This window comes from Cinclus cinclus, chromosome 4 (assembly GCF_963662255.1).
Source record: "Cinclus cinclus chromosome 4, bCinCin1.1, whole genome shotgun sequence".
Classification (NCBI taxonomy): domain Eukaryota; kingdom Metazoa; phylum Chordata; class Aves; order Passeriformes; family Cinclidae; genus Cinclus; species Cinclus cinclus.
This window is the reverse complement of record NC_085049.1, coordinates 14,850,019-14,876,139: the sequence shown is the minus strand read 5'-3', so window position 1 is coordinate 14,876,139 and position 26,121 is coordinate 14,850,019. Positions and strand designations below refer to the sequence as shown.

The window sequence follows — 26,121 nt, the reverse complement described above, 5'->3', positions numbered from 1 at the left end:
GCAATGCAGCATTACAGGACGCTGAGCTTTGTTTTCAGGCATTGGTCATGCCTTGTTAGATGATGGAAAGCCAGCACTTCAGCTCAACCTGCAGCACTAGATACAGAGATTTCTGTAATATAGGAAGGTTGGGCATTAGGAGGAATCCCCTTGCAGAAAGGATAATGAGACAGTGGAACAGGCTGCCCAGGGAGGTGGTGGAGTCACCATCCCTGGAAATGTTTAAGGAAAGTCTGGGTGCAGCAGTCAGTGCCATGGTCTGGTTAACAGGGCCATGTTCAGTCATAGGTTGGACTCGATGGTCTCTGAGATCTTTTTCAGCCTAATGGAAAATGTTGGAAAATGTTCCGTGATTCTGTGATTTACGATGTCTCCCTCCACGCGCTTCACTGCCAGCAATTAAACCGCGAGAGGCGCCACGGATATAAACCACACCCACACGTGCTGCTTTCTCCACTTCACTCTCGATTTCCTATTTTGATTTCTCTATTTTCTAATTCCCGCACTTTAACTCCTATTTTCCCGCCGCCCGGGTTAAACCGCCCCCTCACGGAGCCGCCTCTGCGCCGCTTCCCGCCAAAACCCGCGCGTCTCGCTCGCACAGTCTGCCCCCGTTGCTATGCGCGATGACGTCCCTCGCTCTGCTTTTTCTCATTGGCTGCTCCGCCGGCGTCGGCGCAGCGCGGAGCGGGATTGGCTGGGAGCGGGCCCGCGCGAGGCACGTCGGGGCGGGAGGGGCGATGGCGGCCATCGGGGTGCACCTGGGCGCCACCTGTGCCTGCGCCGCCGTGTACAAGGTGAGGGCCGGGGGGGGGCTCGGGGGGCTGCTCTGCCGCTCGGAGCTCCCCCTCGGCGGTGGAGCACCCGCAAGCTCACGGCTGTGCCTCTCTCTCTTCCCAGGATGGCCGCGCCGACGTGGTCGCCAACGATGCCGGGGACAGGGTCACTCCCGCGGTCGTGGCGTTCTCGGAGAGCGAGGAGGTGAGGCTGCCCCTCCGCAGGATGGCGTGGGGAGAGGGAAGGGAAGGGAAGGGAAGGGAAGGGAAGGGAAGGGAAGGGGGAGGAGAAGTCTGTCGGCTACTTAGTTTTTCCTTTTGTGTTTTCCTTTATTTTTCATTCAGGTTGTTGGTTTAGCTGCGAAGCAAAGTAGGATAAGAAATATTTCGAACACTGTAGTGAAAGTAAAGCAGATCCTTGGGCGAAGGTGAGAGAACGAGCGTGAAAGGGACAGTGAGAAGTTTTTTCCCATTTTAAGATGGTTTAACGTCTCAGCACTAATACTAAAGGCATCTCTTAAAAAATCATTCTGTTACCATAGAGTCACTGAACTGTTTTCTTTGGAAGGGAAAGAAAGTGATTTTAATGATCACTTCCCTTCCAACTCCTCTAGGAGTACCTTCCCCTAGACCAGGTTGGTATTATGAGGTTGGTACTATGTATTTTCTTCCTTTCTTCTTTTCAGAAGCAAAGAAAAGCTTCTGAAAATAGAAAAGTCGAGAAGAAAAATTGTATATTAGGTCTGAACTTGTCCGTGAAAATCAAGTTGTGAAATATAGTAACAAGTTGCATATATGCTTTTCACACATACTTCAGTTTCTTGGCTATGATTTCTTGTCCCGTTTGCTTTTCTGTGTATAAAATCCATTGTGGTTTTGTTTGCGTGAAACTTTGTGTTGCTTTTATTGCGCCAGTGAAACTATTGATTAGTTCCTGTTGTGATTCCTGTTAGTGGACATGTGATAATTTGCACTGGCAATTCCAGTAGGACTAAACCCTCTTGAGTTGTAGGTAACATCACAGATGTGACAAAACTTTTTAGTGATGTGATCTAGCTGTGTGTTACAGCTATTTCATTGACAGGAGCTAACAAGCTGTTACCTGTTCTGGTGTATTTCTCAGCACTTTTCACATGCAAATGTGAAAATCACTGAAATCTTTTATAATATTCATAGGGGATAGCAGGTTAAACCAATGTGGTTTTGGTTTTCCTTTTCTGTAAGTAGTAGGTATTTTTTCAATCATAAGTTTTGGGAAAGGAGAATGAAAGATATCACCAGTCAGAACTGTTGGGTTTTCTTCTACTCTATAAATGTATCTGTAGAGTGAAGACAGGAATTTTTGTTTAAAGTATAGCTTGATGTGTTGGAGATGTTAAAAGGAATACCAGCAAGATGCATTTGTGCAATTAACCTTGAACATGTGATTTATTTTGTTGTTTTGAATTTTCATGGACAGCGCTGGAGACCCTCAAGCAAAGAAATATATTGCAGAAAGCAAATGCTCTGTGAGTATGATGATTTGTATAATTTTATGCTTTTCTTGTCGTTGTTCTGGCCACACCCATGTCTGTGTTTTATGGTGATCAGCTCTGATATGATGTCCCTTTGCTGTTATGTAGAATGTATCTGTTTTTATCCAGTAGATAACCATGTTCTGGGGTCTGCCAGTATAATATAGTTAGTTGCGACAGAAAATTTTTTATCTCTTGGCCATTCTCCAAAGGAATGAATCCTAATATATTTAGATAATAGCGTTGTTTTTTTTTTCCTTAGAGCTAGTAGAAGATGCTCAAGTTGCAGCACCTTGTGATTAACATCTTTAACCAGTTGATTTAATCTCAGTATTTAATTTGCATGATACTGTCCTGGTTGCTAGAAAAATTTGCAAAACAAGAGAAAAATTACCCAGGAAAATACCTTCATAACAAAGAGTGAGTCTTTTTGTGGGTTTTGACTGTTCATTTTGGTGTAATTTTTAAAAATAGCTGGGATTTTTCTTATGGAATATAACCAGGAGTGTACTTTTGTTCTAAATACTGCTTTTGTATTCAGGAAAACTTAATAGAAAGGGAAAGTCTGGACTCCTTAAGTTCTTAAATGTCATTTGCTAAGGGTCTGTTTGTGATCTTTGATAAGCATCTTGGAAGCATTTATCCTCCCTTGTAGTAGAATACTAATACAGAGAGTTTTACACAGTCCAGTGTTTACACAGTCTAGTGCTTTTTACTTTAAACAGAACCTAAATTAAATATTACTTTTTGTTATTAACCAAATTACTGTCTAACAAAGGTATTTTGGTTTTGCTTACAGATAATTGAGAAGAATGGAAAACTTCAGTATGAAATAGATAACAAACTTATTAACCCAGAAGACGTGGCAAAGCTAATTTTCAGTAAAATGAAAGGTATATAATAATTAAATTATTACATGTTTTAGCTTTTTAAGCTGTCCTTTTATTTTTAAGGTGTCATATGTTTTTTTCTTTTTTGCTTTCACTTACCATGCTCTACCTGTGTTTCTAAACAGAGACTGCCCAGTCTGCATTGGGTTCAGATGTGAATGATGTTGTTGTCACTGTACCATTTGATTTTGGAGAGAATCAGAAAAATGCCCTTGGGTAAGTGCATTGAGGTTTTTCTGTTATTTTATGTGCCTAAAGCAGATGGGCTGGAAGATCAGCAGTGGGAATTCTGCTGCTGGACTTCAACTTGTGACCGATGGTCACAATATTGGGATGCTACTTAAATAGGGAAAATACGAAAACAAGAGATTAAATCCTGAGTTGAAAAACTTCTAATTGAATTTGCTGATGTGACCAAAAGAAAATTCTGAATCACTGAAGTGAGACGAAAATTTGCTTTCATCAAGGATAGAACTTCATTTCACATCAGGATCTTCAGTGACCCCTTTGAAATGCAAGTAGTTTCTCACCCTCCTCTATAATTTCCCCTCCCTACCCTTCATACTCCCCGGAGTGGTGCTACATGGTCTCTTGAGGTCTGCTTTGTCAGAGTGCAGATATGGAATACATACTGATTTTTCTACTCTGAAATTCTCTTTGGAAACACTTTTGCTCTAACAGTTCCTCTAATAGTTAAAGCTGAGCATAAATGGCAGCATCTGTTTCCACTTTCTGATATGTAGAAGCCCTTACATTTAGCTGTCATGAAAGAAATAAATGAAACACGCCTAAAAGTTGGTCAGAAAAGAGCAAGAGGGGGATATGCAGTGTCTGTAATGAAACATTCTTCAAATGACAACTTCAAACTAAAGGAGACAAGTTGTGCCATATTCCCAGAGGTACTGAAGTTTCAAGAAAGCATTTAAGTGAAATGTTGCAAGTGAGGAACAGTAATTATTTTGTTACCTGTTGAACTAATATATCAATTAGGAGTTTTAATCCCTTGCCTGAAGGTAAGTTACCAGGTTTGATTTAGGGTGGGGTGTAGTTGTGAGGTATTTTGCCAGTTTTTATGGGCTAGGTAGTCTGATAGACCAGTGTTTTCTTTGACAGTGAGCACACAGCACATCCAGTTATTTGAAGAACACGGTAGCAATTTACCTTCTTGGTACTTTTTTTTCCAGTCACTCAGTCTTGTTAATATATCATATCATGCTATAAACAAGGTCTGATTAGGTGGCACCTGTAGTTCAGGTAAAATGCTAATGGTGTGTGACTATAGTGAGATCATTAAAATGAAATGCTGTTCTGGCTCATTGCAGAGAAGCAGCTGCAGCTGCTGGGTTCAATGTTATGAGATTAATTCATGAACCATCTGCAGCTCTCCTTGCTTATGGAATTGGCCAAGATTCACCCACTGGGAAAAGGTAAAATCCTAATATTTTACTTCTTTTTAAGCTGCTGTACTTAAATCCTGAGAAATCTTAAATGATGAAATGCTGTGTTGCCTTAGCATGAGGCTTGTTTTCCTTTTTTCTCTCAAGACAATAAGCATTTAGGAGTTGTAGTTTTGTAGTGTATTAAATCCCTTTGTTTTGGTCTTTTATATTTTGAGAATTATCTCTAAAGATTTGTCCCCTGTTTCAGACTTTCTGTTTAATAAGCTGGTTGGCCTGAATAAAAATGCGTTCCTTTTTATACATATTTTGGCATAGCTGGTTTTAATTGTGGGAGATGACATCATTTTGCATGGGCTGGAAAAACTAGAACACAGCTCCTGGGTTCAGTAGGTGCATCTGGTTGTATTTATGAATATACAGATCATTTGCTTTCAAAAAAGAAAAGACTGCTGTCAGTTTCAACTTTTTTTTTCTTCTTGTTTGGTGTTTCTTTACTATTCTCACATACTTCTCCTCTGATTAAAACCTTCAATTGATGGTGATAATCTTTTGACAGTGCGTCAAAATTTATACTAATTTCAATTTTTTTTAATGTGGCAGCAATGTGCTGGTTTATAAACTGGGTGGAACATCACTTTCTATCACAGTCATAGAAGTAAACAGTGGAATATATCGTGTACTTGCTACGAACACAGATGACAGCATTGGTGGAGTTTGCTTCACAGAAGCTCTAGCACAACACTTAGCTTCTGAGTTTCAGAGGTAAGATTTGAATTCCAAGCATGTTGCTGTTAGGACAGGATCTTCATTATGTGGTGATTACTTTAAAAAACAATCCAGCAGACTCTCTGTGAGTGAAATGGTTTGAGTAAAGATGGTGTTGAAGGAGCAGTCAGTTGTTTGGGGCTGAAGAGGAAGGCTGGGAAATGCTTGGGTTTGGGTGGATATTGCCTGAAGTTGGTGATGAACTATAAGGGCTCAGCTGTGGACTCTGTGTCGAGATCAGTGCAAACTTTCAGTTGTGGTATTGTAGTTAATACTGAAATGTTGACAAAAAGAAGTTCAAGAGCTCTAACCTGCTTTTTCTTTTCAGAAGGAGTTACCAGTCAAATTCCTGCCTCTTTAAACTGGTATCATCTTTTTTTTTTTTTTTTTTTTTTAAATCCAGGTCTTGTAAACATGATATTAGAGGAAATCCCAGAGCCATGATGAAGTTAATGAACAGTGCTGATATTGCAAAGCACTCTTTATCAACCCTGGGAAGTGCAAACTGTTTTGTTGATTCATTGTATGATGGATTGGATTTCGATTGCAATGTGTCCAGGTAAGGCAGATCTTGAGTCTACTGAAATCTTTCTTGGTAATATTATAGATGTTCATTCAATAAGCTTTGATTTCTGACGTGTTTATTTTAGAGAAGTAAGATTGAAAGCAAATTTGCTGTTTCATGTTGATGATTCTGTTATGCTGTAATCTGTAGTGATCTGGGCAGTCACACCAAGAGTGTTGCCCTGATGGTTAGCAAATGAAGTGCAAAAAGACACAAGGAGAGACCCCATCTTCAGAGTCTGGTTGTTGATGGGAGGAGAGTAGATACTATAATGAATCAAGGTGGCTGTTTCCTTCCCCTTGTTGTTTTTGTTGTTGTACTTTAATTAAAGAGAAGATGGCTTGTGGACTCTTCATCTAAATTCGATCCAGAATGGTTGGAGTCCTGCAAGTCTTGATGTTGCTTCTCAGTGAGAGCTGGAGTAGAAAGATATTTTCTGTCTTTTTGTTCCTACTGCTGTGTTCTACTCAGTCCCTTTGCCCTTGGCATGATCTCTTAGTGAGATTTTTAGCTCACTTTGATTGCTCTTCCAGGCAGCAGCAGCAGCTTTAGCAAAATGAAAAAGACTTTTCCATTTCAGAACTTCAGCAGTTGGAGCTGCTAAAATAAGGCACAACATGTTTGAAAGTGTGAGAAGCAATACTGTATAACTGAGGTCAGCTCACTTTTGGATCAGGATGCCAATCCTGTGGATCAGCGTTGCAGACTTTGATTTGTTGTATTTGTGCAAAGCAGAACTTTGTTTGCAGGCTTGAAAGAGACAAAAGCAGAGGGACACATTTGTGTTTTAATTTGCTTAATCTACCCCATGTGTGAAGATCAGGATATCAGGACACAGCTTGATTTGCCTCTAAAAATTGAGTCCTTATATCTCTTTTAAAGATCATGAAGCAGTTCCAGGATTATTTTTTTTAATTTTTTTTTTTTTGTTTTTGGCATGCGTCAGGACAGCAATACTGGTATTATCAAGACAACAGTACTGTTTTGTTGGTTTTTTTTCTCTAGAGTACACTGAAGTAGAATGAATGTGCATGTAGGTGTTGTTGCTGGAACTAGTAGCACAGATACTTCCACAGCAACAAAATCACTTGAAGATTAATAATGGGAAAAGATTATTTTTTTTAATCCCTTAGTACCAGCTGGAGAACTAAAGTATGTTCTAAAAAATTACTGTTCTTCCATTTCAGGTATTTGTCTCTAATGGACGACATGATCCTTTTTGAATGTTTTATTTTTCTGTTTTAGGGCCAGGTTTGAACTTATCTGTTCTTCACTTTTTAGTAAATGTGTAGAAGTAATTAAAAAGGTCTTGCAGCAAGTTGGATTTACAGCAGATGATATTAATAAGGTAATAATAGAAATTATTTATTTCTAGAATGTTTCCACAAGAACAATGCTTATGGGGCCTGTTTTCCTCACAGACTGAAATTATTTCATTATATATTTAAGCAATTTTGACTGGGATCCAACAAAGTCTATAGATTCAGGGTCTTCAGAACTGCTGTAATTGCTTTCATTTCAGGTATTTGAAGTTAAATATAAGGTAGAGTCACGTTCAGTTGTGTGTTTTTGCTGCTGCATATTGAGTAGGTGGGGAGGATTTGTCTCCATTTGGTGCTTTTGTGTAACTCTGCCAAATTCAAGCTGAGGAGTACCTTCTTTAAGTTCAGTCTGTGGGCTTTGTTCTGCCTTCACTGAATTTTGGACAGGGTTTGCTGACACTCCTGAAGAAAAACAAAGTTTTGACTTCAAGTTGAACAAATCACTAAGTGTCCACTTGATTCCTGTGCTCCTTCTTGCTGTCTTAAAAACCATGTGAGGTGCCAAACCAGAGAGTGCTTTAATCCCAAAGATGGTGAACAAGGCAGCAGACATCAATAGTTTGATTCGTGTCTCTGTTGTGTTGTTGTGAGAGAGGAAATTCATCTCACCCTCTTTGTACCTGTGCTTGGCAAATGGTGCTGCATTCATTGCTGACAGAATTGGCTCATAAGGTCTGCAGCTAAAGCTGCCTGGTGCTTTCAGTGACAATGTTATTTCAGACTCTTAATTAGTGTTTGCTGTGTCACCTCTCAGTTTCTCTGATGGATAATGAAGTATCCCAGGCCACTGTTCAAAGAACAGCTTTTGGTTTTGGGTGGCCATGGTTTTTAGGTGGCCTTTTAGGCTCTCAGGCTTTAATGCTTTGGATGGAGAACAGTGGCACACTTTAAATGTAAAAATAAACAAGTTCAGAGTTGTAAATTAGGTTTTTGTATTACATAAGGAAAAATGGGAGTTAGCTGTTTTCAGAGCTGGCTGATTTCAACAAAGTCACTGTAATAAGGCTTATGGATAATACCTGACATGCTCTTTTCTACAGCTACATGATACATGTATCTGTATTCTACAGCTACATGATACATGTATCTGTATTCTACAGCTACATGATACATGTATCTGTATTCTACAGCTACATGATACATGTATCTGTATTCTACAGCTACATGATACATGTATCTGTATTCTACAGCTACATGATACATGTATCTGTATTCTACAGCTACATGATACATGTATCTGTATTCTACAGCTACATGATACATGTATCTGTATTCTACAGCTACATGATACATGTATCTGTATTCTACAGCTACATGATGGAAGGGTGAGTGGCAAGCAGCACAAGTTACAACATGGGGAAGTTTTAGATGCCAAGAAAGGAATGTGTAGTATGAGGAAAATCAGATGCTGAATTAAGGGCCTGCAGAGTCTGTGGAATATGTATCTATGGAGGAAAGGTCCTGAGCAGCCTGTTGTAACTCTGCCTGTTCTTGCCAGGAGGTTGGACTAGATCACCTTTGGAAGTTCCTTTCAACCTGATGTTCTTTTTATGTTGAATTTTTCAATTTTCCAAGTATTACTTTATCTAGGGGATTCTTGCTATAAGAGAAACTTTTCAAAGACCTCATATTTAATTTCAAAAGCAAAAGCATCAGAAGTCAACCAAAGATTATATCAGTTTTTATTTAAAGAACTGCAGATGATAAAACATCTTACAGCAGTTTGTATTTCTGCACTGCAGGGTCTGACCTGTCTTTTTTTATTTCACAGGCTAAAGATTTGAAATAATTATGATGTGTTTTCCAGGTAGTTCTTTGTGGTGGGTCTGCCCGAATCCCAAAGCTACAGCAGCTGATGAAAGATATTTTCCCAACTGTGGAATTACTGAATTCGATTCCTCCAGATGAAGTTATTCCCATTGGTGCAGCCATAGAGGCAGGAATTCTGCTAGGGAAAGAGAATACCTTGTTAGAAGAAGACGCACTCATTGAGTGTTCTGCCAAAGATATTCTTCTTAAGGTAAGGCTAAATTTGGAATATTAGAAAATTTTACTGCTGCAGTGAATACATAGCACTGATTATGTGTGGTTGATGTTAGAGAAACAGCACTGTTTTATTATTACTTCTACAGATTTACTATAGATCATCAGTACATGGTAACTTAGGTTTATTGACAAAAAAATTGACAGGAAAAACTGATTTTAAGGGGAAATAGATTGTATCTTTCCTATGTTGTAATAGCTGGACTTCTCATTTATAGGAATGTCAGGGTTTTTTACTTGCTGTGGTGGTAAATGTGACAGAGGGAATGAAGCTTGGATTTCTTTTCCTGTGGAGCATTGTGGTAACACTTCCAGCTCAGTGAAGCACTTAAGGAAAAACGTGAACTAATTTTTTTTTCTTTTTTCTTTTTTTAAGGGAGTAGACGAGTCAGGGGCTGACAAATTCACAGTGTTATTTCCATCAGGGACACCACTGCCAGCTCGAAGGCAGCACACCCTGCATGCTCCTGGAAATATTTCTTCTGTGTGCCTTGAGCTGTATGAGTCATTGGGGAAGAGTCCCATGAATGAAGAAGAGAAATTTGCACAGGTGAGTATGTGCACGCTCCTGTGCACTTCTAACAGCAGCTACCTGGAAATCATCTGGACCTAGAAAATAAAATGGGAACCAATTCTACCAATACCAAAACTTGTTAGAAAATTACAGTGGCATGCATCTCCTTGGTATTGGTCTCTTAAATAGTCTTCTGGAGTTGCAGAATATTGATCTACTTTGTAAAAAAACTGAAGTTTCCCTTTTGAATTCCTAAATGGCTGACAGGGTTTCACACTTGGCATTACTGTAATAAGATCACCTGGGATGAGAGGTCTTTACCCGTTATTCTAGTTGTGCACAGATCCTTGACCATTTTAAATATAAAACTGATAAAGAAAATGGCATAGCTAATGTGTTGATTAGTTTTTGATCTTCTTAAATTGGACAAGCTCTTGGTGTTAAACAATGAATTCAGTTTATCACAGTGGTAAAATGAAATTATTCTCTCAAGTTAGGATTTAAAGCTGTTGGTTAGGAGTCAACCTACAGAGAGAACACAGCTTTTTTGAATCAGTTATCATGTTCTTTCCTTGGAAAGTATCAGGGAAGGGGCAGATGTGTCTGAAATCAATGGAATATTTAAGAAGATTGTTTTTCCACCTTAATTCTGCCCAAATATCTTTAAAGGGGATGGGGGAGGGATGTTACCTAATAATTGCAGTACTGATTCTATAGGTACTTCAGCTATCTCAGGGATAGATCCTGGACCAACCCACAAAAACAGTAGTGCAGATAGCTCAAATGCATAATTTTTCACATCTTGGCTGTTGTGTCACTTCCCTTGAACTGCTGCACAAGGACTTGAAGAACCTATTGTAATCAAACTTTTTTTTTTTTTTAATAGATTGTACTCCAGGATTTAGATAAAAAGGAGGATGGTTTACATGATATACTAGCTGTTCTCACTATGAAAAGGTACCCAAAACACTTGTTGTTCTTCTGTTTACCTTGCTGTGTCCCACTTCTGACAAGCAGTCTTTGCTCCTGTTACGGAGTATTTAATGTTTTTTGAGAAATTCCAGCATTTCATTGGTCACAGGGCTGTACAGTCATAGCAGGGGTAAATTCTGTAGAAATGGGGATTTTCTGCAGTAGCTTTGGTGCTTTCATTGTTTGATTCCTAAAGAAACCAAGCTTAATGTGTCGATTATTTTTAGCAACTTCTGAACCATTGATCAGTTTAATCATGCTTGAGAGCAATCAGGATCTCAGACAGTCAGACTTCCAAGTGGGTTGGGTAGTTTTGCTGAATTCCCACACTTTTGGAAAAAACTGAAAGAGATTTTGTCTTTTTTGGTTATGAAAGATTGTAGAATTTACAGTGGCTCTCTCCTTTCAGAGGCAGGGCTGTTAAGCAAAGAAAAAGTGCCACAGGAAATTTCTACTTGCTATTTAAGTTTCAAAATAGTTCATTTTCTTATGTTAGCTATCAGGTGTATTAATGCCTGTTAGCAGACCTCACCTAAAATGCGTTGTTTGTCACACAGAGATTTATACTCAACACTAATAAGGAAAACATTTGGGGATTATAGGTGCAACTCTGTCATGCAGAAAAACAGCATTATTTGGAAGGAAGTTTGAGTAATATTTAGGGGGAAAAGGGAGAGGAAGTTTAATATAGAACATCTATTTGTACCTAAATATTTTGTGTGACTGTATGCCTAGCTGAAGTAGGGCTCAGTATTGCTTCTTAATTCTTGGATTTTGACAATTAAGATTTTCCTTGTTGAAGGGGATCCTTCAAATTTAAAGACTACTTACAGTTCAAAAGTCATGTTCTCGTGCTATGACAAGACACGCTTTATCAATCCATTTACTGTTACTCAGTTCTCACAAGGACTATTTTGAATAATAGTACCACATTATCCATTTACCAACCTGCACAAAATAAATTCAATTGCAGTATTTAAATATGTTCCTAGGTATATTTCAGCAGATGTAGAGAAGATGGATGTTTTAAGGGTAAGAAGTGCATATAAAAACACTGACTAAAATAATCTTAATTTCATAAACCAATTTTATCTGTGTTGACGCATCTTCGTCCCTGGATATTTTGATACTGATCTGTTGTCCTTTCATCTGTGTGAAGACTGTTGTTTATCCTCTCTGGCACATGCTGTAACATAGTAAGTGTTGTGTTGAGATAATCCTATGCATAACTCTCTCTTTTTTTCCTAGGGATGGGTCCTTGCACGTTACCTGCACAGATCAAGATACTGGAAAGTGTGAAATCATCACTGTTGAAGTAGCATCATAGTCCATTTTGGAAGGCAACGTTTTTCTAACTTGATTTTTGTTTCTTACTGGCTTTTCTGCCAAAGCAGTGATGTTCTGTAATGTCTCTCATGATTCTTAGAGGACTGTAATAAACTAAAGTTAATTTGCCACCAAGTCTGTTTAGAGTGTGGTGCAAAACATTAGTCAAGACATGTGAATAGCAGATGGCTGAATTATCAGCAGTTCATTTACAAAATGCAAAGCCCAAATGCTTGTGCCTGTGGTTCAGCAGCAAGCATATTACATAATTGGAAGATTTTTTTTTTTTTTTTTTCCTTGACTAATCAGGTCTTGTACCCATTCAGCCAGTGCATCTGTGGCTTCAGTAGTTTGGCTTTGAACCATAGAGAATGAGACTCCACTCTCTGGTAATTATACTGGAATCCTGTGTGGTCTTGATATTGCCCAAAACTGTGAAGGTGGAGCCCATTTGTGCTGGCCTCTTTAGCAGGTATTTTTTTTTTTCAGGAGATTTTTTTTTCTGTAAAATGGTTTTGTGATATTACCTGAGAAATGTAAGAGTTAAGTGTGCTTATTTATATGTTATTAAAAATACATTTTTTATGCAGATCCTTGGCAGTCTCCCTTTTTATCTGTATTGTCATACATTTGTCTGGGTACAAGCTGGCAGTTTTTTTCCATAACAAGATGGAGCAGGCAAGCGTGGTTAATGGAATATGAGGGTCTCAGCCTAAAGCGAAGGGATGACAGTTCAGTGCTTACAACTGTGTGTTACCTTGTAAAATACTGAAAGTGTCACAGAAGACCCTCAAAAATTAGAGAACATAGAGCAAGGGATAGCGGTCTGGTATTTGAAACCTATCTGGGTTTGAAGGGGGTTTTATTCCATTACCTGGAGTTTGGAGTAACCGTGAAAACCTCTTTCAACAAATGCTTGAAAGAAGCCTTCACGTCAGCGGTTGCCCAGGAGAAAGGAGCGTGACAGGATGAGAGGTTGCTGGCTCCTGAGCTGTGACAGGGGAGGTTTGGGTTGGACAGTGGGAGGAGTTTCATCACGTTAAAGCTAATTTAGGTATCGGAATGCGCTGCCCAAGGGCGGCGGTGGAGTCGCCCTCCCCGGAGGTGTTGGAGACAGCCTGGACGTGGCACTCGGGGCCATGGGCTGGTGACCGGGGCCTCTGGGTATAGCTTGGACTCGATCATCTCAGAGGCCTGTTCTAAACTAATCGCTTATGTGATTCTGTGAAAGCTACATTAATAGTGAACACCTCATCTGCGAGTGAGGTGTCAGGGTGGTGTAATTGTTTTTTTTCTCCTAGAAGGGCCGGGACTATTTCTGCGAGGTTCTTTTCAGTTCTGCAGAGCTCAGGGGCCTAGGAAACAAACTGCCTCGCCTTTTCCCCGCCTCTCCCAAGCACTGCAGAGCTGTACACGAACAAAAGCGAAATGACTTTATCTCCGAGGCGTTCTCCGCCCCGTTCCCGCTTCCCCGGGTCCGTCCCGCCGGGGCCCCCTCACGGCAGAGGCGGGAAAGGGGAGGGGGGGCGGGGCCGCCCGCGCTCTAGGCCGCTCTCTCTGCTCCGCCCCCTTCCGGCGGGGGGCGGAGCCGGCGCGGCCCGAGCGCGGCCCCCCCCGCCCAACATGGAGGGCTGGAGAGGAGGTGAGGGGGAGCGGGCTGGGGACGGCGCGGCCTGGGGCTCTGCTGCCCCCGGGGCTCTGCCTGCCCTGCTCCGGGCGCTGGGGGCCCGGGACGGACGTGGGGGGAGGACGGGCGGGGAGGCTTCCGCTCGTTCTCGGCGGTGTCGCCCGGCTCTGTCAGGACCGTTCCCACCGTCCCTGCCCACAGACCCCCGGCGCGGCGGGGAGGGAAGGGCCGGGGGTCCTGCCCGCTGCCGCAGAGGAGCTGTGGGAGGAGGGCGGGAGGTGCCTGGGGTAAACCTGGAACGGGGGTGGGACGCGGGGAAGAGGCGCTGGGTCCCGGGGCGGCCACGGGAAAGGCACCGCCGCCCCCTCCCGAGCTCTGTGAACTGCGCCGGGGCCTGAGCGGGAGAGCCCGGGGGGAGGCGGGCACGGCCCTGCAGCCCGCGGCCGCCGCTCTGGATTTCATCCAGCCCTTTGATCCCCGTGTTTTCCCGGGAGTGTCTCGTCCCTCCAAATCCGCCTGGCTGACGGGGCACTCGCGATCCTTCTGGACGAGGGCTGTGGGTCTCTATCTCCTCGTCCGGTCACCATGGTTGCATCGCAAGTGCGCAGTTGCGCTTGACTACAGAAATTTGGCGGTCTTGTTAAAGAATGGAGGTTTCCTGCTTGCCGTAGTTCAGTTATGCTGTGCTGGAATTGTAGAAAAATTGCTCAGTGCTTAGTGTATCTTTCACCTGTGAAAGTCTCTGCTCTCCAAAATATTTATTGTTCTTTTTAAGTGTGCATACTGTACAGAATAAAGGTGCAGGGAGGGAATCATTAACGTGTTTCACTTGACCTGTTAGAGAAGGGTTGAGTTGGAGATGCTGCAGTTGTACAAGAGATTTGTGGACTGCTGTCAGAAATGGTAATGTGGGGACTCTGGGATGAGGCATAATGATTTCTATTTAGCTGAGACATTAAATAGGATTCTTTACTAATTTTCTTATTGTAGCCTGGTATGTGCCATGTCTAGCTTCACTTGAGACCCTCCAGGAATTATGTAGGAAGGAAAATCTCACATGTAAATCCATTGGAATCACCAACAGGAGTCTAAAGAGTTATGAGGTGGAATATTTGTGTGACTACAAGGTAGAAGAGGTAAGAGAAACACAGACCAATTTGATCACTCTTTCAGCTGAAATTTGGAAGCAAGCCAAAGTTTTGCTCATAATACAAAGCAGCAGGCAGTGAGGACAAAGCTTTTGCTGGCATCAAATTAAGTATACTTTAAACTTTGAACTGTAAACAGAAAGTGGCATAATCTGCTACTTTCAGTATGTGGAAGGAAGATATTTTCCTGAAATTACAGACATGTTAGAATATTAAATGTTTCACCTTTGCATATCTGATGTTGATGCTTTAGAGTGGTCGCTCAGTATGAATTATGATGCCTCTCCTTTATTTGCAGACAGCCATGTGTATCTCTTTCTTGATTCTTTTAGTTTGTTTAATGAAGAATTAGGGCCATGTACTGCAAATGAATTCCTGTGAAATTCAGTCTCAGGATTTGTCCTTGTAACAGTTGTCTTTTTTAAATAAGTGCAAAATGTATGCTGCTTCATAGTAAATACAATATTGCATGTATTAAATTAATTGCTGTTCTGGGAGGATGGTTGATATGACCAATAGTGGGTTTTAGACTTTTTTTTGCTAAATTTTGGATTTATTTTTTTTTTGTTCTGTATGTGATACAACTTCATTCTGCTTGTGCATACGAGTCATACAGCAAGTTAGCATAACTTACCACCTGCCTTGACAAACTAGCCTCCTCCTCCAGGTATGCCGTTAGCAATCAGAGTTCATCCCAACTTCTGAATTTCTTTTCCTCTAAAGATTATTTGTAAAGTATACAAAGTTGTGCTATAAGTTAATTTGCGAGCAGAAAAACCTGTTTTTTCTCTTTCTCCCCAGCTGTAATTTTTATGGGGACATCAAGGCCTTCTGCCCTGTGTGCTGATCCTTAAGTCCAGAGCTCTTGTGTTTGTCTGTGTGCTCTGTGATGATGGATTTCAGCAACATGAACTGTGGCTAAATCTTTATCTGTTTCTGTATTTCAAGGGCAAAGCATACTATCTTGTGAAATGGAAAGGATGGCCAGAATCTTCAAATACTTGGGAACCTCGGAAACATCTGAACTGCCCTCTGCTTATTCAGAACTTTCTTAGAGATAAGAATGAATACTTGTCTCGGAGGAGAGAAGGCAAAGCAATGAAAGGGAGAAACCATGTTAAAACTTTGAAACCTGCAATTGCAGATTATATTGTAAAGAAGGCTAAACAAAGAATAGCTTTGCAGAGGTGGAAAGAAGAACTGAACAGGAAAAAGAATCACAGAGCGATGATTCTGGTGGAAAACACCGTGGATCTTGAAGGCCCTCCTTTAGACTTCTACTACATCAATGAGTATAAACCTGCCCCAGGAATAAATGTGCTCAATGGAATAACAACTGGCTGTGAATGTGCTGACTGCCCTGCTGAGAAGTGCTGCCCAAAGGAGGCTGGGTTTATTTTGGCTTACAATAAACGTAAGAAATTGAAAATCCAGCCTGGCTTGCCCATCTATGAGTGCAATTCATATTGTAGGTGTGGGCCTGACTGCCCGAATAGGATTGTACAGAAAGGGACCCCATATTCCCTCTGCATCTTCAGAACCAACAACGGCCGTGGCTGGGGAGTAAAAACCCTCCAGAAAATTAAAACCAACAGTTTTGTGATGGAGTATGTTGGAGAGGTAGGTATGTATTTATCTCATACGGGTGGGTTACATACAATCGAGGAAATGTTAGATAAAATCTTAATGAGTTTTCTCTCCATTTTAACACTTCTGGACTGCTTCACCCAAAGGGTGGTCAGACACTTGGAACAGGCTCTCCAGGGAGGTGGTCACAGCAACAAGCCTGATAGAGTTCATGGAGTGTTTGGACAATACTCTCAGGCACAGGGTGTGATTCCTGGGGGTGTCCTGGGCAGGGGTAGGACTCAGGGATCCTTGTGGGACTCTTCCAACTCAGGATATTCTGTGATTCTACTATATAATGGATCAGTCTGGTTTTGAGTTGAGAGATAAAGGGACATTCAAGTCAACAGCAAAATGAAGTTGCCAACAACATTCCTTCATTCCAGAGCAGTTGTAAAAGGTCAAAAGTAAAGAGAGTACTGGTCTCATATGGCACTAAAGAATTATTTTAGATGCGTGATGCCCTATTAGTATTTCTAAAGGTATGTTCTTAATTTTTCATGGGAATCATATTCTTCATTCTTCCCTGCTCATCTTTTTTTATCCACTTTTTCCCATTCTCAAAGCACAGCTGTTAGAAACTCCATGTAGTCTTTCAGTCCCTTTTCTGTTTTGTTTGAATTTCTAGAGTCGTATTTCCAAGCATATTTATTACTTCTGATTAACAGCAAGAATCAGACCCGTAGTACTGATGTTATCTGTTTAATCAGTCTCATACTGTTTCAAAGAGAAATTTTATGTTATGAAATACAGACATTGAGTTACTCTTGAGATTTTGTATTGCCCTGTGTTTACCTGGTTCAGCCTCTGCTCTGTTCCAGGGCTCCTCTCACCAGCAGTTCCTGGCAGCCTCTCTGTTGCAGTTGCGTTTCTACATCAAATCTGCCTTGCTACTATGTTGACTCAAAGTATTTCCTTCTGTTCTTTTGTACAGTGTTTATGGTCTTAAATAGATTTCCTCCATGCTTCCTTGCCTCAAAGCTTCTAACTTCTCATGTTCATCCATTTCCTTTAAATGTACGAAAGGTCAGACATTCCAAATATCTCGGTTAATGCAGAAAGGTGATTATGTAATTTCATTGCTTAAAGGAAAGAGTGTATTTACCATTTCACCATTTAGTATCTACTGGTGAGTTCTCAAATCTCGGCTGTCAGATTTTAGAGGGATTTGTTGTCCAATCCCATCACATTTTGTATCTGTCTTGCTGCCAAATTATGATTTCTTTGCTGAATCTGCACAACAGAACGTGTTTAATGTGACAGGCTACAGATGAAGTTGTTTAAGCTGTTTCCTCTGTCGGCAGTGACGCACTTGCCTGATTGAATAGGTTGAGCTTTGTGAAGTGATGTCTGTCTGAGCTGCCATGAACAGGATCTTTCATTGCAGTCAAAAATAGCAGGAAGATATGCTTCTGGGAAGAGAAGAAATGAATATCGGGTTGTAAATGTGGCTGGGTTTTCAAGATTGATACCTGTTGATCATCTGTGCAAAGGGAAAAGGTTGAATCTTGGTTTTATGTGAAGTAAATGAGGCTGAGTAGTGGAAAAAGTGTGTATATAGAAACTTCAGGTAAAAACAGCTGATTGTATTGTCATCATCAAAACTATTAATAGAGGGTGCTGATATGTATTTTTTCCCCAGAGACAAGGTAGTGCTGTGCATCAGTTGTAGACAAATTGCATCCAGAGAAGCCTCAATCAAAAATAATGAGTTCAGTTGTATGTACTTCTGTGTATTCTTAATCCATTAGATGGAATGCTATTTCAACATCAAAAACTTATTGTGGTATTTTTTACTAAGTATTTTTCTAACTTGATTGTGATTTTTGTTTTGATTTAGTAATAGTTAATAATATGATGCAGGTTTCTTTGTTTCCTTTTTTTTTTTCTTTATTTAGGTGATTACAAGTGAGGAAGCAGAGAGGCGAGGCCAGCTCTATGACAACCAGGGAAATACATACTTGTTTGATTTGGACTATGACTCAGATGAATTTACAGTAGATGCAGCTCGATATGGAAATGTGTCCCACTTTGTGAACCACAGTGTAAGACCTTGTTTTGTATGCTAAGAATTTGAAGAATTATCCTAATTGTGCTAGAAATGTCTTCTACTGTAAACATTTCCTTACTGTAGTCACAGTTTTTCTGGAGTAGTTTCCTTCATGCCAGCACAGTCCAGTTAATCAGATGATGTAATAAATAGAACAGAATGCTTGGCCTTACATGGATTGAGACTGCCTACAAAAATCTAGGGGAGAGATGCTGCCTGAAGTGGACATTCTATAAGGACTAGAGTTTTCACTGAATCAACTAAATTGAAATAGGGTTGGTTTGGGTGTGTTTTTTGAGTACATGAAATACCTAACATGTGACAGGTCCTTGATAAAATTAGCCGTAGTCAGAGATGACAGGAATTGATATGTTACTTGGTAGGTGGGCAGGATGGAACGTTACTCAGTCAATTTCTCAGTCTTCAGGGTAAAGCTAAATGTAACTTCACTTATGATTCTTTAATGTGTGATATATTTCACTGTTAAAGAGCAAAAAAGCATTCAGAGTTTAACAGTCTCAGGGACTACTAACTTCTGACACTTAATCCAGAGAAAATGAGGAAGTGATTTCTAGTTCCATCTTAGTGACCTTCCCCCTCCTCCTGGCACCCAGACCATGGCAGGGAATTCAGAAGCCAAGCAGGTTTGCAGTTTACAGTAGAAATTCATGCATAGTATAAAGATGTTATCTCTGGCCTGGAAGCAATTTTTACGCATCAGGACAGAGTAGTGAGTTTGTGGGGCTTGATTTTAAAACTAGATTTTAGTTTTCTTTCGCCTTTAATTCCTTTTATGCTTTTGTTGGTACGTAGTAGCCTCTGAATGTAGCTCTAATTATTTGGTCATCATTTTTGTCACCCTTGAAGGTGCCATTTCTTGTATAGGTTGTTGCATATTAGTGTAGTCTGCACATTGTGCAAAGGCTGCCTTCCTGGAAGAACTTGAATCTGAGCTACGAATAATGTTCTTCTGGAACATTATTTAAATTTTTTGATTTCAGAAGATAACTTAATTGCAGACTTCTGTCACTGAGACAAGAACCCATTCTTTATTTGCTGAAACCTTGGTTTACTTAAACACTTCAATGAAATTAAATGTTAATTTTCTAAACAGAAACTGCATTAATTTTTGTTTACAGTGTGATCCAAATCTTCAAGTCTTCAACGTGTTTATTGATAACCTCGATTTGCGTCTTCCTCGAATAGCGCTGTTCTCTACCCGAACCATCAAGGCTGGAGAAGAGCTAACCTTTGACTATCAGATGAAAGGTCTGCACATTTTAACGTGGTTCATGTGGGAGTTGTAGGTTGCTGGTGGGTTTTACTGCAGCCTGAACGATGGTGTAGCATTTCAGCTCAGGCACAGCTCTGGCTTTCAGAATAGTCATTGCTCATAACATGTAGTGCAGAGAAGAGCACACCCAGAAGCTTTTGCCTGCATCTCTAGTGCATGCCTCCCTCAGTGCTCCTAGCACACCAGGGATTGTGGCTGGATTGTCTGGTGAAGTAAATGATTTTGAAGCTTTTTACCAGGAATGCCCAAAGGAATGTTCAGGCTGCCCATAAATAAAACTTTCCTTTATTTGAATTGGCATTTCAGATAAACTACTTTCTAGGTAGTCTGCTAGTGATAGTTACTAAGATAGATACTAAGGCAGTTGTAACAACTCAGCAGCATGAGGCACCATAGGTTTGTCTTTGAGTTCTGGTGTCTGGAGCCTCAGCTGTGGCTGTAGTTCCTTCGGAACAGCTGTGATACTGTTAATTTCTTCTCCACAGCTGTTACAGTGCTGTGTTTTAGATTCAGTGTGAGAATAATGTTGATCACTCACTGATGTTTTGGTTGCTAAGTGGTGTTTTTCTTAAGTCGAGAACTTTTTTGTGTCGCATGCTTTACCAGTGAGGAGGTACTCAAAAAAAATGTAAAAAAAAAAAAAAAAAAACTGGGATGGAGCATAGACAGATGAACTGGTCAAAGGGATATTCCATGCCAGAGAATGTCTTATCCAGTATAGAAATTGGGGAGATATCCAGAAGGGGATGATCAGAATCCAGGGATGGCCTCTAGGCATCAATGAGCTATAGGTAAGCAATTGTACTAGCATCACTTGTGTTTGTTTTTTTCTTTTACTACTACTATTACTACTAATAATAATCGTCATCATCAGCATAATCAGAATATCATCATTATTACAACAGTAGTTTACTGTTTCAATTATAAAACTGTTCTTATCTCAACCTACAAGTTTTAATTTTGGTTCTCCTCCCTACTCCATTAGGGTGGAAGCGAGTGTCTGTGTGGTGTTTCATTGCCAGCTGGGCTGGCAAATTGATCTTGAATCTTAAAACTCCTCTTTTTCTCTGTTTGTGACACTGACGTTGAAGGCCAGCTGTACTTTCAGCTGATCCATGTGGATACCTGGGGGGTACAAAGCTCGAGTCTGACTTTTGGATTCCAATGTGTATGCTAGGTATTGCACAAATAGCTGTAACAAGGGTGTCTGTAGAATCTGAATACAGCTTCACACACAGCTCTTATAGAAGGCCTTTCGAAGCTGTTTGAATACTGGGCATGACCTGAAAAGTGTGTCTTTTCAGAACTTCCTTACTTATATTCATCTGTTGCAGGTTCAATAGATCTGACTTCAGACTCTGCTGAAGGTCTTAGCCCATCCAAAAAGAGGATCAGAACTGTATGTAAATGTGGAGCCATGTGTTGCAGAGGATATCTCAACTGAGTTCGGGTATCCAAAGTCACAAATAGTTTGTTCTTTTTGTAATGCGTTTTAAGAAGACTCTTCTTTCACATATGTATTCAAATATTCTTACATCTAATGTAAATAAGGATGGTGAAAACAAGGTATTGTGTTTGTAATTGAAATGGCATTGGCCAAAGAAAGACACTGTAGTGTTTCAAGCCAATCCAAAACTGATAAGGGGGGATTAGAAATTCATTTTTCTAGAGCAGTTGTTTAGGAAGTTGTAAAATGTATTCAAAGAAAAGTCTAAAACTTACCTTGTTTTGAATATTCCTAGAATCTTAGAATAAGCTGGTTTGGAAGGGACCCTCAAGGGTCATCATGTCCAACTCTTAGTCCTGCACAGGACATCCCCAGGAATCACACCCTGTGCCTGAGAGCATTGTCCAAACACTTCTGGAACTCTTCCAGGCTGTGACCACTGCCCTGGGGAACCTGTTCAGTGCCCAACCACCCTCTGGTGGTGCCCAGCCACTCACTTTTCCTAATAACCAACCTAAACCTCCTGTGACTCAGCTTCAGGCTGTTTCCTCGAGTCCTGTCACTGGTCACCAGAGTGAACAGATTGGTTCCTGCCCCTCTGCTTCCCCTTATGAGGATGTTGAAGAGCTCATTGAGATCTCCCCTCAGTCTCATCTTCTGCAGGCTGAACAGACCAAGTGATCTCAGCTGCTCCTCATAAGGTTTCCCTTGAGACTCTTCACTATGCTTGTGGCCTCCTTTGGATGCTTTCTAATGGTTCAATGTCTTTTACATTGTGATGCCCAAAACTGCCCCCAGCACTTGAGATGAAGCCACTTCAGGGCATAGCAGAGCAGGACAGTCCCCTCCCTTGCATGGCTGCTGCTGCTGTGTCTGATGCTCCCCAGGACAGGGTTGGCCTTCCTGCCTGCCGGGGCACTGCTGCCCCACATTCATTGTCACAGGCATTCGAGTGTGAGCTTTCAGCCATAGGCCTTCAGAAGCTGATTCCAGCGGGATGAAGTGATGCTACATGTTGCTACATGTTTTCTACACCTTGAGAAGTCAGGAGGCATTTGATTTGAATTCTAAATCTTAGTTGACAGTTCTTTTGCTTTTCTGTTATATAAATAAAAACTTGAAGATCTTAGCAATAACAGTTACGGCACCAGGATGAGGGATTAAGGAGAGCCAGTGTGTAAATAAAGGTTCACAGGAGTGCAAATTGTAACATGTCCATGGAACCCCATGCAAGGGAAGTAATTGCAGAAAGAAAATTAGACAGGCCAAGTCTCAATTGAAACTTAACCTGGCCACTTCTTTAAAGGATAGTAAAAAATGTTTTTGAAATACATTAATAACAAAAGGGTGGCCAAAGAAAAAACTCCATTCTTTATTGGACATGGTGGGGGAATATGGTTACCAAAGATGAGGAGAAGGCTGAGGTGCTCAACACCTCCTTTGCCTCAGTTTTCAACATTAAGTCAGTTGTTCTGTCCTCAGGACAAATGGCCTCCTGAGCTGGTAGACGGGCATGGGGAGTAGAATAGTTCCCCTGTAATCCAGGAGGAAGCATTTAGAGACCTGCTGAGTCACTTAGATGGTCATGAGTCCATGGGACCAGATGGGATCCATCCTGTGGTGATGAGGGAGCTGGCAGATGAGCTCACCAAGCCACTCCATCATTTACCTGAAGAAAAGGAGGCTCAGGACTGACTTTATTCTCTACAACTCCCTGACAGGAGGGTGTAGCCAGGTGAGGGTTAGTCTCCCAGGGAACCAGCAACAGGATGAGGAGACATAGCCTCAGGCTGGTTGGGTTGGACGTTAGGAGATATTTTTTCACAGAAGGGGTGATTGGACACTGGAATGGGCTGCTCAGAGAGGAGCATCCTGAAGGTGTTTAAAAAAAGCATGGATGTGGCACTCAGGGCCATGGTCTGGTTGACAAGGTGGTGTTCAGTCATAGGTTGGACTTGATGATCTCAAAAGCCTTTTCCAGCCTAATTGATTCTGTAATTGGTATTAAAAAAGATCCCAAGTGTAAAACTTGAATTTCTTAGCTGAAGTTATGTAGAATATTTTCAGTTGTTATGCTCTGATTTTTAGTTAGGATTCTATAGGAGGACTGCAGCTTCACAGAGCATTTGTAAATGTGGAATTGTCAGAAGTAACATTTGCTGTTTGATTTCATTGCAGAAATTTGGCAGTTGTGGCCAAAACGAGTTGCTGGCTACAGTTTGGAAATAGATAGCAAAAGGTTAGGGAGAGCAGCCCATTGTCTAACAAAGCCAATGCATTGTGGAGATATGCTCTGTTATCTGCTAGGTGCAAAAGCACCCTGGGATTGATGTGTATTCACAACTGGTTTTGATTAAATTTTTACATACTGTGTCTTTTTTACCTAGTGACAGATTTCTAAGATCCTAGGCCTGTATTTTCTGGTTGCAAAAATGTTAACTTCAGTGAAGTGAGTCTAGGGGTGAGTATACCCATTTGCTGTAGACATTTGTAAGATGTTCTTGAATGTAAAGGCTGAGAAATGTGCTGATCTTCAGCTGTTTGAGTCATCTTTTTTTTTCTTTTTTCCTGATCATCTTAAAGTTGTCTCAATCTATTCATAACATATGCTAAGTTTTGCTTGACTTCAGAACCACTGAAGAGCAGTTGAGGTGGGTGCTAAGTGGAGTTACAGCCAAGGTCCATGCTCTAGGGATGATCCACATGTTTTTTTCTCATGGATTCAGAGCTTGTAAAACTTGCATATTGCTTGTCAGTCATGTAAATGTTGACAGGGTCAGGCAGAATAATGTTGCTCCATAAATGGATGCTCCATAGCTGGATGCTGGCTATGTATCATAGGTCAGCTAGTTACCTTTATAAGGTGCACAGCTGTTGGCTCAGGTGAATGAAGTCAAATACCCAGCATGTAACTGTTTACTTAATTTGTTAGAAAATGCCTTAAATTCCATGTTAATTACTAGCACTTCAAAAAGACCATTTCAAGGTTGTTCCTTAAGAAGCACAGTTGCATTTGTACTGAAGATCTGGCTCTTTGGTAGCAAATGACATTTTATATGTTACTAGCCAAAATCAGTTTTAAACTTTCAGTGAAGAGCATGGGCCACTGGAAATATTATGTGAGTTTTGTAATCTACAATACAGAGATACATGTTGAAATAGAGATTTTATATTGTTTAATGAATAGGAGAAAGTTTGCTTAGATTTAAAAGTATTTAATGTGATCAGGCCCTCCTGTATCTACACAGTTGATAAATGCTGAATGTTGTCTGTTTTTATCATGCTATATTTCTGTTTTGTTTTTTTAAATTTAAAGTGGAATGTGGAGCTTGAATGTCAGCAAACTCTAGATGATCTTGCATCATTTGGAGTCATTAGTGCTTTCTCTTGCATGTAGCTCAAATGAGCAGTGCATTCCACGCGGATGGAATCTGCAGTCTCCAGCTCTTTAATCGGCTGCAGTGTGCAGCCTGTGCTGTCCCTGCAGGAGGAGCGGCTGCGGCAAGAGAGGATTCCTTACTCCAGCCCCGCCGGTGCCGGGGGCACAGGGCACGCCCCAGGCTCTGTCCCTCCCCATGACCAGTTTGATTTAAATATTGCAAATAAATGCATTTTAGAAGGTAACAGTTGTGGCAGTTGTACTGGAGTGCAGTGTCTGCCTTTTCCAGAGGTAGAGAATATTATCACCAGCACTGGAATAATGCTGCTGTTCGTTAAGGATCTGTGTGTTATCTTCTGCCCTAAATAAAGAACCATTAATTTATGTTCTGAGAGGTAGCAGTATTTTGTATTTATTTGAAGGAAACCAATGGATCCAGTTTCCAACATAAGAGCCTTGAACAGTATTTTATATTTACATATTCTCAGTGTATTTGGATTACAGTCAGTGAATGAGCTTAATTGAGACACTGTGTCACTTTTAAAACTCCTTTTACTGTTTGTATGAGTTTGGCGATTTTCTGCTAAACTGGAAATGGATTTTAAAAAAAAGAAAAGTTGTTTTCAATTTCTTAGGGACGCTAAACCAGCCCAGCTCCTGCCTTTGTTTTGCTTTGTGGTCTGTTGGCATCATCATGGTCACCAGTTCAGTAGTGTGTATGCACTTCTTGGGGGCTGGTGACCTGTCCTCCAGCTCATCTTTTTTTATTGGTTTTATTTTTACTTCTGGGTATCAAAACTAAAGCTGCAAGATCGCCTGTAAAAAAGCTATTGTCTGTTTATTTAATCTCCAAGTTAAGTCAGTCTTTTGGTTATTTTTAATGTATGTTTTAGAAACTGTATTAGAATATGCAGTTTGTAAGCTCAGGAACATTTTCTTTTCATACTGTGTCCTCTCTAGTATTGCTATCTTCCTATAGTTTTTTGATAAAATAAATTAAATTTAGTTTTTCTTTCGTTGTTGTCATTTTTAAAAAAAAATTAGCCTGCCAAATAGAATTTGCAATAGAATTTGCTTTAAGACTGCAACCTCTTAATTCCTGGCCTGTGCCCAAATTTTCTAGGACTGTAAGGACTCCAGCAGAAGGAGCATAAGGACATGATGTGTTTTCAGTTTAGAGCTGGTGAGAACTGGTATAAATTTACACTTGCCTGAACAGACTGGATTCTTGTATATTTAAGCATCATGTTAAAGGCAGCCCCGGACTTACACGTATGGTTTTCAGATCTGAAATGAGCCAACAGAAGAGGTTCTGATTTGTCTGATTTTATTCACAGAGGTAGTTCCAACAGCAGTTCCACTCAGGCTTGCTAAAAACCCCCCAAAGTTAGTAGATCACCTTTGGCAATTAGGTTTACAAATCCCACAAACAGCAGGAAAGGTAACAGTAGAGAAATACATGG

At 40.7% G+C, this 26,121-nt stretch overlaps 2 protein-coding genes across 2 annotated transcripts; both read left to right on the top strand.

Annotated features, from left to right (window-relative positions):
• The first annotated feature begins 740 nt into the window (after positions 1-740).
• HSPA14 (heat shock protein family A (Hsp70) member 14) lies at positions 741-13,001 on the top strand. The gene is made up of 14 exons (XM_062490846.1): positions 741-797; positions 901-981; positions 1,122-1,204; positions 2,236-2,284; positions 3,090-3,183; positions 3,306-3,396; positions 4,503-4,607; positions 5,181-5,342; positions 5,749-5,904; positions 7,156-7,258; positions 9,040-9,252; positions 9,652-9,825; positions 10,676-10,746; positions 12,010-13,001. The coding sequence occupies exons 1-14, from the start codon at positions 741-743 to the stop codon at positions 12,086-12,088; spliced, it is 1,518 nt and encodes a 505-aa protein (XP_062346830.1). The 3' UTR covers positions 12,089-13,001.
• A 679-nt stretch (positions 13,002-13,680) lies between these two features.
• SUV39H2 (SUV39H2 histone lysine methyltransferase) lies at positions 13,681-25,664 on the top strand. Its single transcript, XM_062491671.1, has 6 exons — positions 13,681-13,729; positions 14,705-14,850; positions 15,811-16,482; positions 18,387-18,533; positions 19,678-19,807; positions 21,167-25,664. The coding sequence occupies exons 1-6, from the start codon at positions 13,711-13,713 to the stop codon at positions 21,274-21,276; spliced, it is 1,224 nt and encodes a 407-aa protein (XP_062347655.1). The 5' UTR covers positions 13,681-13,710; the 3' UTR covers positions 21,277-25,664.
• The last annotated feature ends 457 nt before the right edge of the window (positions 25,665-26,121 follow it).